The sequence below is a fragment of the Bos javanicus genome, chromosome 25 (assembly GCF_032452875.1).
Source record: "Bos javanicus breed banteng chromosome 25, ARS-OSU_banteng_1.0, whole genome shotgun sequence".
Classification (NCBI taxonomy): Eukaryota; Metazoa; Chordata; class Mammalia; order Artiodactyla; family Bovidae; genus Bos; species Bos javanicus.
The window spans coordinates 26680781-26696722 of record NC_083892.1 but is presented as its reverse complement, the minus strand read 5'-3'; the positions used below and the strand labels follow the sequence as shown (position 1 = coordinate 26696722).

The following is a 15942-nucleotide window of genomic DNA, read 5'->3' as shown; positions in this document are numbered from 1 at the left end:
AGCCATTATCTCTTCAAATAGGTTTTCTGTCCCTTCTTTCTCTCTCCTTCTGGGACCTCTCTAATGCGAATGTTCATCTGCTTGATGTTCCCTCAATGGTCCCTTAAACTATCCTCATTTTTGTTTTGTTTCCTTTTCTTCTATAATTGAGATTTTACTGGTTGTTTTGAGGATCGGTGCACAGATGTTTCAATTTGTATACAATTCTTAAGGTATATACTAAAAATCTAAAAAAATCATTTAGTTGTGATTCTTTTCTGAACAGTTATTCCAGTGACTTTCTAGCTTGAAATTTAGAGGCACGTTTTCCTTAACAGGATGTGCTTAGTCGCTCAGCTGTGTCTGATTCTTTGCAACCCCATGGCTCCTCTGTCCGTGGGGGTTCTCCAGGCAGGAATACTGGAGTGGGTAGCCTATCACTTCTCCAGGGGATCTTCCCGACCCAGGAATTGAACCAGGGTCTCCTGCATTGCAGGCGGATTCTTTACCAACTGAGCTATCTGGGAAGCCCCCTCTACACTCTGTCCACTCTTAAGTTTCTCTAACACAAATTTTCCTATCAGGGGAGTTTACTAATATCTAACCCTTGACATTTATAGAAGAAATGCCACATCCAAATTTGCCACTATGCAAAAAATGTTCATTGAATGGAATTTAATGCATTGAACTCATAAAATGACTTGCTCTCATTTTGTCACAAGAAAAATGCCATCACCAGTAAGAGTGTTCCTGACCTAGGAAGCAGCAGCAAATGAGTCACCTTGGAACATGATTTGCCATAAATGACAAGATACAATAACCGTAAAACCCTATTATCATAGTGTACTTACACATATACATTTACTGATGATATATAATATAAACAATATACTACATGCAAAATATACTATAACTGAAGTACTAAACTATCTCCACCAAGGGGAAAAACAGTACCTCATCAACAATGGTAAAAAAAAGAGCAAAGCAGAAGCACAATTACACTAAAAAAACCATTAAGGCTCCTTCCATCCTTATGTTCCATGAAAAATACAACCCAATGATACTGCAAAAATGATAAATATAACCTAAAACTAATCAAATTTTGATGAACAACATTCTCGCACTAATTTTAAAGATAGGATTGCTTTTATCACTTAGATTTCTTAAGATTTCAAGAGGAATAACGACACTACATGTAATGATCAAGGGTTCAATCCAGAAAGAAGATATAACAATTATATATGCACCAACACGGCTATGGACGGAGGTTCGTGACATTGTACTGGAGACAGGGATCAAGACCATCCCCAAGAAAAAGAAATGCAAAAAAGCAAACTGGCTGTCTGAGGAGGGCTTACAAATAGCTGAGAAAAGAATAGAAGTGAAAAGCAAAGGAGAAAAGGAAAGATACACCCATCTGAATGCAGAGTTCCAAAGAATAGCAAGGAGAGATAAGAAAGCCTTCCTCAGCGATCAATGCAAAGAAATAGAGGAAAACAACAGAAAGGGAAAGACTAGAGATCTCTTCAAGAAAATTAGAGATACCAAGGGAACATTTCATGCAAAGACGGGCTCAATAAAGGACAGAAATAGTATGGACCTCACAGAAGCAGAAGATATTAAGAAGAGGTGGCCAGAATACACAGAAGAACTGTACAAAGAAGAATCTTCATGACCTAGATAATCACGATGGTGTGATCACTGACCTAGAGCCAGACATCCTGGAATGTGAAGTCAAGTGGGCCTTAGAAAGCATCACTACGAACAAAGCTAGTGGAGGTGATGGAATTTCAGTTATGGAATTCCAGTTGAGCTACTTCAAATCCTAAAAGATGATGCTGTGAAAGTGCTGCACTCAATATGCCAGCAAATTTGGAAAACTCAGCAGTGGCCACAGGACTGGAAAAGGTCAGTTTTTATTCCAATCCCAAAGAAAGGCAATGCCAAGAATGCTCAAACTACCGCACAATTACACTCATCTCACACGCTAGTAAATTAAAGTTCAAAACTCTCCAAGCCAGGCTTCAGCAATACATGAACCGTGAACTTCCAGATGTTTAAGCTTGTTTTAGAAAAGGCACAGGAACCAGAGGTCAAATTGCCAACTTCCGCTGGATTCATCGAAAAAGCAAGAGAGTTCCAGAAAAACATCTATTTCTGCTTTACTGACTATGTCAAAGCCTTTGACTGTATGGATCACGATAAACTGGAAAATTCTGAAAGAGATGGGAATACCAGACCACCTGACTTGCCTCTTGAGAAATATGTATGCAGGTCAAGAAGCAACAGTTAGAACTGGACATGGAACAACAAACTGGTTCCAAATAAAAAAAGGAGTATGTCAAGGCTGTATATTGTCACCCTGCTTATTTAACTTATATGCAGAGTACATCATGAGAAACGCTGGGCTGGAGGAAGCACAAGCTGGAATCAAGATTGCTGGGAGAAATATCAATAACCTCAGATATACAGATGACACCATCCTTATGGCAGAAAGTGAAGAGGAACTAAAGAGCCTCTTGATGAGAGTGAAAGAGGAGAGTGAAAACGTTGGCTTAAAGCTCAACATTCAGAAAACTAGGATCATGGCATCTTGTCCCATCACTTCATGGGAAATAGATGGGGAAACAGTGGAAACAGTGTCAGACTTTATTTTGGGGGGCTCCAAAATCACTGCAGATGGTGATTGCAGCCATGAAATTAAAAGACGCTTACTCCTTGGAAGGAAAGTTATGACCAACCTAGATAGCATATTAAAAAGCAGAGACATTACTTTGCCAACAAAGGTCTGTCTAGTCAAAGCTATGGGTTTTCCAGCAGTTATGTACGGATGTGAGAGTTGGACCATAAAGAAAGCTGAGCACTGAAGAATTGATGTTTTTGAACTGTGGTGTTGGAGAAGACTCTTGAGAGTCCCTGGGACTGCAAGGAGATCCAACCAGTCCATCCTAAAGGAGATCAGTCCTGAGTGTTCATTAGAAGGACTGATGTTGAAACTCCAATCCTTTGGCCACCTGATGCGAAGAGCTGACTCATTGGAAAAGACCCTGATGCTGGGAAAGATTGAAGGCAGGAGAAGGGGATGACAGAGGATGAGATGGTTGGATGGCATCACGGACTCAATGGACATGAGTTTAGGTAAACTCCGAGGGTTGGTGATGGACAGGGAGGCCTTGTGTGCTGTGGTTCATGGGGTCGCAGAGTCGGACACGACTGAGTGACTGAACTGAATGGGTTTCCCACATGGCTTAGTGGGTAAAGAACCTGCCTGCCAATGCAGGAGACACAGGAGATTAGGGTTTGATCCCTGGGTCAGGAAGATTCCCTGGAGGAGGGCATGATAACTCACTCTAGCATTCTCACCTGGAGAATCCCATGGACAGAGGAGCCTGGCGGGTCACAGTCAACAGGATCGCAAAGAGTCTGACACAACCAAAGCGACTGAGCACGCACGCACGCACCCAACAAAGGAGCACCTCAGTGTGTAAGGCAAATACTAACAACCATAAAGGGAGAACTCGACAGTAACACAATAATAGTGGGGGACTTGACTACCCCACTTTCACCAATGGACAGATCATCCAGACAAAAAACGAATAAGGAAACACAGGCCTTATGTGACACTTTAGAAGAGCTGGACTTAAATGACATTTAAAGAGCATTTCATCCAAAAGCAGCAGACTACACATTCTTCCCAAGTGCACACGAAACATTCTCCAGGACTGACCACATGGTGCACCACAAGGCAAGCTTTGGTAAATTTAAGAAAACTGAAATCACACCAAGCATCTTTTCTGATCGCAATGCTATGAGATTAAACTACAAGAAAAAAACTTTACAGCACAAGCACACTGTGGCTAATCAATATGCCACTAGACAATCAATAGATTTCACTGAAGAAATCAAAAAGGAAATAAAGACCTAGAGATAAATGAAAATTAAAGTATAGGGGTCCAAAACCTATGAGATGCAGCCAAAGCTGTTTGAAGAGGAAGGTTTACAGCAATACTACCTTACTTCAAGAAACAAAGAGAAATCTCAAATAACCTTACACCTAAAACAACTAGAGAAAGAAGAAAAAACAAAACCTAAAGTTAGAAGGAAAGAAATAAAAAAGATCAAAGCAGAAATAAATGAAATAGAGACCAAGAAAACAACTGCAAAGATCAATGAAACTAAAAGCTGGTTCTCTGAAATGATAAACAAAATTGATAAACCTTTAGCCAGACTCATCAAGAAAAAAAAGGGAGAGAACTCAAATCAACGAAATTAGAAATGAAAAAGAAGTTACAACTGACTCCACAGAAATACCAAGGATCCTAGAAGACTACTACAGCACCTATATGACCAATAAGGGATTAGTCTCCAAAATTTACAAACATCTCATGACATCTAACAGTTAAAACGAACAACCCACTCAAAAAATGGGCAGAAGACCTAAGTAGATATTTCTCCAAAGATGACATACAGATGGGCAACAGGCACATGAAAAGATGCTCAACATTGCTAATTATTAGAGAAATGCAAATCAAAACTACAATGAGGTTATCACCTCACATCAGCCAGAATGACTATCATCAAAAAAGCCACAGACAATAAATACTGGAGAGGGTGTGGAGAGAAGGGAACCCTCCTACCCTTTGGTGGGAATGTAAATTGGTATAGCCACTACGGAGAACAGTATGGAGGTTCCTTAAAAAACTAAAAACAGAGCTACCATATGACCCTGCAATCCCACTCATGGGCATATCTCCAGAGAAAAACATGATCTGAAAAAATACATGCACTGCAATGTTCACTGCAGCACTGTTTACAACAGCTAAGACATGGAAGCAGAGGAAGCAACCTAAATGTCCATTGACAGCGGGCTGGGTAGAGTAGATGTGGTACATACATACAATAGAATATTACTTAACAGGATACACCTATCAATATCTTCAAATGTTGATATGTTGTTACATCATCAGTTCACTTCAGTCGCTCAATCGTGTCCGACTCTTTTCGACCCCATGAATCGCCAGGCCTCCCTGTCCCTCATAAGTCCCACTAATTCACAATTTAGTATCATATACAATACATACTCAAGTTTTTCAAGTGTTCAAAGCACATAACAAAGTTACTAGGAAAATTGGACTACCATGACCCAAGATGTTACAGAGTGCACAAAATTCTGACCAGAGAGCCAAGATCAAGGAGTGGTTTGCTTTGGGAAACAATTCTACCCAAAAACAACAGAGAAAAGAGAAGAAATTTAAAGTGTTCAATGAGACTGTCCTGGCAGTCCAGTGGCTAAGACTCCTTGCTCCCAACACAGGGGGCATGGGTTTGATCCCTAGTCAGGGAACTAAGATCCTTCATGCTGCGTGTCACAGCCAAAAAAAAAAAAAAAAAAAGTGTTTAAGACATTAAATGCACTACTGACTCCAAATTGCCATTTAATATGCTTCCCAAATTCAATATAATAGTATTTTCTGGTTGTACCAAAAAAAAAAAAAAACCAAAAGCAAATAATTTCAACTCTTAAATAAAAATTATTTATAGCAGCAACATGGATGGACCTAGAGATTGTCAAACTGAGTAATGTCAAAGAAAGACAAATATCATATGATGTCACTTACATGTGGAATCTTAAAAAATGGTACAAATAAACTTACAAAACAGAAATAGAGTCACAGATGTAGAAATCAACCTTATGATTAGGGGTTGGGGGGAGGGAGGGATAAACTGGGATTGACAAAGACACATACTATATATCAAATAAATAGCACAGTATACAGTATAGTACAGGGAACACCACTCAATACTCTGGTTTAGCCCTATATAGGAAAAGAATCTAAAAAAGAGCGGATATATGTATACCTAAGTCACTTTGCTGTGCACATGAAACTAACACAACAGTGTAAATCAACTATGCTCCAATAAAAAAAAAAAAAGTGCTTGCACTTTAAAAATGAAGTAGGATTTCTACTTTCTTAAAAATACCACTAGAGCTACTAAAAAACTTTGCATTTACAAAATAATTGATAAAAATACTCCTCTGGATTGTATGAGAAGGTAGACAGGGACCACTGATAGACTAGGGTGTGTGATATTAATCACACGTAACTTCTTTCTTTCCTTGTTTTCAGTCTCTCCATTTGATGCCGGTAAATCTTTAGTCTCTTGGTGGCCATTTCCACCTGTTTTCCCTTTGCTCCCTTTTTCCCTTTTGTATCTGAAGATTCATCCTTTCCTGTTGCCTTCTTTGGCTTTGTTTCCACTTTGGCAGTAGATTTAGTTGACAACCTGCCAGGTCTCCTCTTGGGCTCCTCCTTCCCCACCCCCGATGAGCAGCTGACCTTCCTCTGGGGCACCCTGGCAGCAGAGTGGGCACATGCTGGGAGTGGGGAGAGGAGTCTGGAAGCTGGTCTGCCTGCCCATGGCTGCTCCTTCCCCTGCCGGAGCAGCTGGGACACCTCATGGGCCCTATTTTTGGTTTTTTTGTTTTATTCTCTTTCCTTTTTGCTGTTTCGATTGGGTGACTTTTAATACCCTTGTCACCCAGATCACCGGTCTGTTTTTTTCCCTTCTCTGACTTCCTGCTGGTTTCCACTAGTGTATTTTGGTGTCAGTAAATGAACTCAAAAGTTCTAATCTTTCTTTTTTATAGTTTCTAGCCCTTTACTGAAGGAGGCTTACTCTTCAGGTTAGTTCTCAGAGACAGCGGTTCTATATGTGGTTGTAGTTTTGGTGTGTCCTCCACCAGCTTGATATGAAACTGAACAAAATTTTTAAGAGATGGTCTGCTTCATTCCCCAGTGTTATTAATCATTTATGAGCTGTAATTTGAACACAGATTTTCAGATCGAGTCCTGTCCAGTTAGTGTTATAATTACAATAACTATAAGCTCCTATTTATTGAGTACTTACTTTGTGCAAGGCGCTATCCTAAGCACTTGGCTGAAATTAAGTTCAACCTAAGGACTGTGGAATCCAGCTCTGCTGCCCCTTGAGCAGTCACTTGCCCCGTCACTTAGTTTCAGTGCCTGTAAAAGGGGAGACATCTGAGACCTTGGAGCATGGGCCAGATCAAATACAGGTTAGGAACCTATTTCCACAGCCCAAGGAGCCAGCCCTGCCTGAGTACCAGGGCACAGCGTTGGGATAAGCCTCCCTCCACTCCCTTACCTCCAGAACCCGCCTCAATCTTGCCCTTGGGCTTTTACCCACCTCCATTTCCCGGATACCCTCAAGAGATCTCAAGAGAGTAGCAGAAAGGAGTACCTTTACTCCGTTAGAACCTCTCTTTTAGATGCCAGAAAAGCCAGATCAAGAGCAATCTCACGGCCTTTCAATGCCGACCACCTTCAGCTCTGCCGTTACTGTACTGTCGGCCTTTTAAACAAACCGCCCCAGAAAGTCCAATCCGAGTCTTTCTTCTCACGGCGACCCGCGCTGTCCAATCAACGCACATTATCTATAGCCAGGGTTAAGCCTTCCGGTTTGTCTACTGGTACGTAGAGGACAGATTGAAAAAAGCCCGGATGTTGACGTCAAGAGGCGCCATCCTAGTTAAGGGCGGGTCTGTGAGCCCCTCTGGCCTTTTTCTGAGGCCGGGCGGAAACAGCTAACAGCATTTCCACATTTCCCAGAAGCCTCTCTGCGAAGCACAGAAGTTTCCCGTGGTGCTGCCCCCAGTCCCGTTGAAGGTGGCAGATGTGCCCTGGGAGGCCGGGACCCAGCGGATGAGGGAAATCAACCGAGGGGCCGGGAGGTTCGGTGGATGTGGCTGGGTACTTATTCCCGGAGGAGTTGAGGTGTCTTGCGGTCTGCCCAAAGGGCCATGAACCTGGAGACTTACAGCCTCCTGGCCGCGCTTCTTGCGGCCCCGGCGGCCCAGCGAGGACGCAGTACTCTGTGGGAGGGGAGGACTGATGTGCCCAGAGACGAGTGGGTTGGAAGTGTGGGGCACTGGGCAAGCGTCCTCAGCTCTCCTCTCGGGTTCTCATCGGAGCCCGGTGTTTCCCTTTGAAGTGAAGTGAAAGTCGCTCAGTTGTGTCCGACTCTTTGCGACCCCATAGACAACTATACAGGCCATGGAATTCTCCAGGCCGGAATACTGGAGTGCGTTGGGTAGCCGTTTCCTTCTCCAGGGGATCTTCCCAACCCAGGGATCGAACCCAGATCTCCAGGATTGCAGGCAGGTTCTTTACCAGCTGAGCCACAGGGACCCTTTTAGGAAGTAGTTGAGAGCCCACCCCTGCTTCTACCCCTAGTGGAAGGAGCGGTACCAGCTCAGCATCCAGATCTCACCTGCTGTTAGCAGAGACAAGAGAAAGATAAACGCCTCCCCTACTCCGATCCTTTGCACACATTCCCTTCTCCAGAGCCCTTCTGTGTCTCCCTGAACCTCATCACCAGAAAGCTTCCTTTCTCACTGTACAGTGACCCAAGTGAGTGAAAGTCGCTGTCATGTCCGACTCTTTGCAACCCTATGGACTGTATCCATGGAATTCTCCAGGCCAGAATACTGCAATAGGTAGCCTTCCCTTCTCCAGGGGATCTTCCCAACCCAGGGATCGAACCCATGTCTCCCACATTGCAGGCGGATTCTTCACCAGTTGAGCCAGAAGGGAAGTCCAAGAATACTAGAAAGGGTAGTCTAGCTCTTCTCCAGGGGATATTCCCGACCCAGGAATCGAACCGGGGTTTCCTGCATTGCAGGCAGATTCTTTACCAACGGAGCTATCAGGGAAGCCCTGATATCACGGAAGTTATCGGGGAAGCACAATGGCCCAAGAGAACACCTAAATTAGGACTAGTAGCACTCTTGGGCGGAGAAAGCAATGGCAACCCACTCCAGTACTCTTGCCTGGAAAATCCCCTGGATGGAGGAGCCTGGTAGGCTGCAGTCCATCGGGTCGCTAAGAGTCGGACTCGACTGAGTGACTTCACTTTGACGCATTGGAGAAGGAAATGGCAACCCACTCCAGTGTTCTTGCCTTGAGAATCCCAGGGAAGGGGGAGCCTGGTGGGCTGCCGTCTATGGGGTCACACGTTGTGGGACACGACTGAAGCGACTTAGCAGCAGCAGCAGCACTCTTGGGACTGCGTTGCTGCCATCTCTTAGGAGGGCACCTTCAGCCACCTGCTGTTAGTGTTCAGCCTGAAGGCTGAACCCATTTCCTTTTTTTGTTTAACTTTATTTTGTAGTGGCTCAGGTGGTAAAGAATCTGCCTGCATGCAGGAGACCCAGGTTCGATCCCTGGGTCAAGAAGATGCTTGGAGAAGGGAATGGCTACTCACTCCAGTATTCTTGCCTGGAGAATTCCATGGACTGAGGAGCCTGGCGGGCTACAGTCCAAGGGGTCACAAAGAGTGGGACACAATTGAGCGACTAACACTTTCAGTTTAATAGCAGATTAACAATGTGATAGTTTCAGATGGACAGTAAAGGGACTCAGCCATACATATACATGTATCCGTGTGTGCCTGCTAAGTCGCTTCAGTCGTGTCTGATTCTTTGCGACCCTGTGGACCAAGCCCCACCCCAGGTTCCTCTGTCCAAGGGATTCTCAATGGATTGGGTTTCCATGCCCTCTTCCAGGGGATCAAACCGGTGTCTCTTACATCTCCTGCACTGGCAGGTGGGTTCTTTACCACTTAGCGCCACCTGGGAAGCCCCTAAGTGTATGTATTCTCCTCCAAACTTCCCTCCCATCTAGGCGGCCACATAACCTGGAGGAGAGTTCCCTGTGCTACACAGTAGGTCTGTCTTGGTTATCCATTTTAAATACAGCAGTTGAACCCATTTTCTGAGGCTCCTGCTCACACTTGGAAACTAATTCACCTAACTGGCTTTTCTTTCTGGATTATTTCCTCCCTTAGAGTGTTCTGCTTTCTGAACTGCAGCTGGAAATATGCTGGGGAATTTTTTAAGAAGGAGCATATTACTTGTGATTAAGAGTTGAAATCACGGCATAGTTATCTTCCATCTTTATTTTTACCATGTTTGTATGTGTCAACAGTTGAGAGGTCTTTCTGACCCATTGAGATCTGCTAGCCCTACTTTAGAACAGCAAACTCTTAAAAGAATAAACACAAGGTTGGTGGGACTAAGTATGTCTGCATGTAAGGAGTGGTGCTGGAGGCTCAAATATTGGTATCTCTTGACCAAAGACTTCTTCTCTGAATATGTTTTCCAAAAATGATTATTAATGGGAACTGTGGCTTACTTTTATTTTGCCACATAGGCTCTTCTGAATTGGTAGGCCTGGATTCCAGGTTCAACTCAGTCCCCACTAGCTGTGTAGCCTTAAGCATGTATTTTTAAAACATTTTAGTTATTCTTGGCTGCGCTGGGTCTTCGTTGCTGCACGTGGGCTTTCTCTAGTTGCAGAGAGCTGGGGCTACTCTCTAGTTGCAGTGGGAGGGCTTCTCATTGCGGTGGCTCCTTTTGTTGTGGAACATGGATTCTAGGGCACAAGGGCTTCAGTAGCTGCATCACATGGACTCAGCAGTTGTGGCTCGAGGGCTTCATTGCTCCACAGCTTGTGGAATCCTCTCAGACCAGGGATCAAACCACTGTCCCCTGCATTGGTAGGCCTGGATTCTTAACCACATCCAGGGACATCCTGCCTTAAGTAGATTACTCAACATTTCTGAGCCTTAGTTGTCTCACTTGCAAAATAAGACCAATGTCAACTTCACAGAGTTGTCTGAGATAAAATGTGAAGGCATCTAGGCATATCTTTATGATTCAAAGAATAGCAGAGCTGCCTCCTCAACATTTTAGTGTGAAAATTTTTCAACATTTCTAGAGTTTAAAGAATTTTATAGTAAGACTTCTCTGGCGGTCCAGTGGTTAAGGATCCACTTTGCCAACCAGGGAACTCCCTGTTGATCCCTGGTTGAGGAACTAAGATCCCACATGCCACAGAGCAACTAAGCCAGAGCGCTGCAACTACTGAGCTCAGGAGCCACAACTAGAGAGTCTATGCACTGCAAAGAAAGATCCTGAATGACGCAATGAAGATCTCCCATGCCACAACCAAGACTCAACACAGACAAATAAAGAATTTTATGGTAAACACTCATATGTTCATCATGGTGTGGTTGCACCCATGACACAGGCAGGATCTTAGTTTCCCAACCAGGGATCCAACCTGGGCCCCCTTGGATTAGGAGCGGGGAGTCTTAACCACTGGACCACCAGGGAAGTCATTGTATTAATTTTTAAAAGCCATGCACAGTAATTATTTCGGAAAAACTTGAACCGAAATTTGGGTGGGAGGGTGCTCAAGAGGGAGATTATATATATATATATATATATAATGGCTGATAGCCCTTATTGCACAGCAACACCCAACACATTATAATGCAATTTTCCTCCAATTAAACACACACACAGGTAATTTAAAACTTCCTAATTCCAGCTTCACCAAGAACCTTCCTACGTCGACTCCAGTCCAGAGACCAAGAGAGCCGAGCCGCTAGTGCAAGGAGTCGGGTGGGCCCCGCGGCGGGCGAGAGAGTAAACCAGTACGTGGTCTCTACCTCGGCGACCCCGGGTTAGGACAGGTGTGCGTCTTTCCGCAGGAGCCAGGACCCGCTTCCGGATCCGCGGTCGGGAGGTGTTGGGGCCGTTGGAACACAGTGCAGGGCTCCACAAACGCCGAGGTCCTTGGTGGGTTCCACATCCGGCTCTCCGAAACCTCTGTCTCGCTTCCTGCTGTCGCGGCCAATCACCCGCCGCCGTGCGACATGGGCAGGGAGAGTGCTAGAAGGCCCGGGGCCTTCCATCTTTATTGAAGGCAAGAAAACTACCCTTTACCTTCCAGTCTTTTACAAGTCCACCTGCGCAGCCATTGTATTTAAGGGCAAGTGAAAGATGAGAAGCCAGGCGGACGCCATGTTTGATACGGTCAAAGGACGGCGCCCTTAAGGACAGACAGAATTGAAGCCACTGTGTCGCCATATTTTCTGGAGGCACCTTCCGGGTCCCTTAACTCTGGTGTCTGTGTCCAAGCTGCCATGAAGTGAATAAACACCGAGGCGGTCTATTTGTCCCCATCAGAATCCCGAATCCCAGCCCTGCTACTTCGGTTCCCTTGGCTGCATACGGAAGCCGAGGCTGGGCGGGGCCTCGGGCTCAGGAGCCCTTCTTGTGGACGACGAGAGCTGAGGCCGGGCGCGGGGACCAGGCGGCCGCTGCTCGGGGCTGGGAGGCCCCATGGCGCCGCCCCCGGCCCCGCTCCTGGTGCTGAGACCGGGGGAGACCGGGCCTGGTTGCAAGAAGCCCTTGGCCGTGAGGTTCGCGGATGTGGCCGTGTACTTCTCCCCGGAGGAGTGGGGGTGTCTGCGGCCCGCGCAGAGAGCCCTGTACCGGGACGTGATGCAGGAGACCTACGGCCACCTGGGCGCGCTCGGTGAGGCCCCGGGTCAGAGCCCCGCTCCTGCTTCACTGGGGTTCACAGGGGAGATCAAATAAGGACCCGGAGGATTGTAAGCCTTAATCCCGCCCTATCCCACCAACAGCACCAGCCACCTCCCATCCGTAACGCTTCAGGTACCCCCTCGGGAGTCCTTCCATCCCACATCCGCTTCCTTCTGGAAGGCGCACTGCAGACCCAGTCCAGATTGAGCCTAAACTTTGAGGAGATGCTCTCACCCTGACGTGGGGGGCGCCGTCTTCCCAGAGCAGCCTCTCAAGCCAGCACCGTGATCCCTGTTCTCTCCCAGGATTCCCAGGCCCCAAACCAGCCCTCATCTCTTGGATGGAACAGGAGAGTGAGGCTTGGAGCCCCGCCGCCCAGGATCCTGAGGAGGGGGAAAGCCTGGGAGGAGCTCTGAGAGGTGAGGGATGGTCCCAGGTCTTCCCTGCCTGGCGTTCCAGAGCTTCCTGTATAGCAGTGTTTCCTTTCAGATCCCCACCTCCGGCACCCCTAAAGGAATGAAAGAGCCAACCGATGTTGGATTCTAGCTAAGGAAAAAAGGCAGACCTGATACTAAGTTTTCAGAACTTGAGACAACTTGAGACCAGAATAAGAATCAGGAGCCCAGACTCCCTCTCCTCTCTCTGCTCATTCTCTCATTTTCAGGAACAACTAAAACTCCCTAAGAGGTAAAGCGGAGAAGGCGATGGCACCCCACTCCAGTACCCTTGCCTGAAAAATCCCATGGATGGAGGAGCCTGGTAGGCTGCAGACCATGGGGTCACTAAGAGTCGGACACGACTGAGCGACTTCACTTTCACTTTTCACTTTCATGCATTGGAGAAGGAAATGGCAGCCCACTCCAGTGTTCTTGCCTGGAGAATCCCTGGGACGGCGGGGCCTGGTGGGCTGGCGTCTATGGGGTCGCACAGAGTCGGACACGACTGAAGTGACTTAGCAGTAGCAAGAGGTAAAGAACTTGCCTGCCAATGCAGAAGACACAAGAGACAGGGGTTGGATCCCTGAGTGGGGAAGATCCCCTAGAGGAGGAAAATGGCCACCCACTCCAGCCAGTATTCTTGCCTGGAGAATCCCATGGACAGAGGAGCCTGGTGGGCTACAGTCCGTGGGGTCTCAGAGTTGGACACAACCGAAGCAACTTAGCATACAAGAATGAAAACAGCTTCAGGTCTGCCTTTTACATTCCTCAAGCAAAGCAAAGTGGTACAAGAGAAAATACCCAGTAATTGACAGCTTGGTTCTTCACTCCCCACTGGCCCTCACCAGAATGCTCCTCAGCAAATGTCTTTTCTCCTCTGTAAATGCCTTAACCCTAGCAAAAAAATTGAGAAACCATAAAAATAATAGCTATTGCTAATTAAGCATTTACTAAGTGATGCTTCTACTCATGTAATCCTCCCAACAACCCTGTGAAGTAAAGAAAGCATTATGATTCCCATTTGACACATGAGGAACCAAGGCCGACCTAAGAGATTTGAACCCTGCTTATGGTTTTTCAAAGCCTGTGTGTTATTCAGTGGGCAGTACCTTTCTGGCACTTCCCTGAGGAAAAGCATCCTATAACCTGAGACAATATAAGCAAATGTGTTTTAAAAAGGAACTTGATTCCTGTTTCCTAGGAGCTACCCCCAACAAAAAGGAAGAGGAACCCGAAGCAGGACTAGGAGCCAAATCACCGAGAAAGGCTCCTGGGAAGGAGAGGCCTGAGGAGCTGGTTAAACACAACCCTGGCACGACCGTCAGCAAAACCTCGGCCAGAGCACAGGCACCCAGACAAGCTGTCTGGGACCAGGGTGCAGGTGTTCAGTCCCCGGCCCCTGTACCCAGCGCGGATGCTCAGGCCAGCCAGCGGCGCCACGTGTGTGCAGACTGCGGTCGGCGCTTCACCTACCCCTCGCTGCTGGTCAGCCACCGACGCATGCACTCGGGTGAGCGGCCGTTCCCCTGCCCCGAGTGTGGCATGCGCTTCAAGAGGAAGTTCGCCGTGGAAGCTCACCAGTGGATCCACCGCTCCTGCTCTGGGGGGCGGCGGGGCCGGAGGCCCGGGATCCGGGCTGTGCCTCGGGCCCCGGTCCGAGGTGACCGGGACCCTCCGGTGCTATTCCGGCACTACCCGGACATCTTTGAGGAGTGCGGGTGAGCGGCTTCTGCTGGCAGGGTTTGAGCCTGACCTCAGCGCTGAGGACTCACTGGGTCCCAAGGGAGGCTCCTGAGTCAGGGCTTTGGGACCCACAGTTCATCCCTTGGGCTTTCCTCAAGGATCCCTCAAGTTTCCAAGCTTGTAAAAAGAGAAGTGCCTGTAAAGATTCAAATAGATTAAACTCGACACCCCCTCTCTCCCCATCTTTCAAAAAAAAAAAAAAATGAAGAGAGTGAGATGCTGGACTTTTCTCAAAGTGTTATCTCAGTGGCAGGTGCAACTAAGATCAAAACTGTCTACAAAAATCCCCACTGCTTATCTGCAGCAGAGGTAAATGCCGAGGGGGACTAAGGCTGAGGAGGAGGCCTCAGATGGAGGGCCTGGTCAAGCCCTAGGTAACTGAACCAACAGGAGGCCCAGGCAGTGAAGTGGGTGGAAAGTGCACAGAAGCACCAGATGCAGACCTCATCTCTGTAGCTTGCTGTCAAGGCACAGCTGGTAAGTCACCCACCCTCCCTGAGCCTCAGCTCCCTCATCTGTAAAATGAGGATCAATAATATCTACCTCAAAGGGTTACTGTGAAGATTGACATTGTAACAAGATAATATGTGTGACAGAGTAAATGTGCAATAAACATTTGTTGAAAGAGTGAAAATGACTATTGATATTTTCTACTTCAGATCATGAAAAGAAGTCTGCTAAGGAAGCAGGGATAGCTGTGTTTCCAGATGAGTCACCTGGGGCTCCAAGTTTCACTGCTACAAGGCAGCAAAGCTGGAAACTGGCACTGCCCACATATTTCTACTACTTCCTATGAGCAGTCAGATTTGGGGAGAACACAGATCAGGGGCTCAGGTAAGAGTGAAGTGAGAGTGCCAGCCTTGCCTGTCGGGCAGTCTCAGCAGGAAAGTGAGAGCCCCACCATAGCCAGAGACCTTTCATTGAGAAAGGGGTGTCAAGGGACTTTCCTGGTGGTCCAGTGGTTAAGACTTTGCCTTCCAATGCAGGGGACTAGGGTTCAATTCCTGGTAGGGGAACTAAGATCCCACATGCCTTGTGGCCAAAAACCCAAAACATAAAACAGAAGCAGTGTTATAACAAATTCAATAAAGACTTTAAAAATGATCTAAATAAAAAGGTCTTAAAAGAGAAAAAAAGTCAACATTCAGTGACCATATTGAATGACTTCTATTGGAGGCACTGCCAGGTGATAAGGGAATCCCAAGATGAGGAAGACTAATTTCCCTCATTCAGCAACATCATCTGTGGGATTTTGTGTACGGCTCCAGGGACACACTGACTCAGGTCCAACATTCAAAAGATTGATTGGGGCTGTAATGGAGGAGTCCAGAGGCACCACCATCCTGGTTGGTGATATGCCAGGAAACG

General features: G+C 46.7%; 1 protein-coding gene across 2 annotated transcripts; it reads left to right on the top strand.

Annotated features, from left to right (window-relative positions):
- Positions 1-7503: 7503 nt before the first annotated feature.
- On the top strand, positions 7504-14837 carry ZNF688 (zinc finger protein 688). Of its 2 annotated transcripts, XM_061401684.1 has the most exons (3): positions 7510-12386; positions 12700-12813; positions 14033-14837. In XM_061401684.1, exons 1-3 carry the CDS (start codon positions 12191-12193, stop codon positions 14551-14553), a joined length of 831 nt encoding a protein of 276 aa, XP_061257668.1. In that variant the 5' UTR covers positions 7510-12190; the 3' UTR covers positions 14554-14837. The 2 variants fall into 2 exon arrangements, with proteins under 2 accessions (XP_061257669.1, XP_061257668.1); XM_061401685.1 differs by lacking the exon at positions 12700-12813 and having other exon boundaries at positions 7504-12386.
- The last annotated feature ends 1105 nt before the right edge of the window (positions 14838-15942 follow it).

Excerpts from the sequence above, each read along its gene's own strand:
- ZNF688 (XM_061401684.1), top strand. The coding sequence starts at position 12,191 with ATGGCGCCGCCCCCGGCCCCGCTCCTGGTGCTGAGACCGGGGGAGACC. Across the intron at positions 12,387-12,699 it reads CGGCCACCTGGGCGCGCTCG|GATTCCCAGGCCCCAAACCA; the intron begins GTGAGGCCCCGG and ends GTTCTCTCCCAG. Across the intron at positions 12,814-14,032 it reads CCTGGGAGGAGCTCTGAGAG|GAGCTACCCCCAACAAAAAG; the intron begins GTGAGGGATGGT and ends CCTGTTTCCTAG.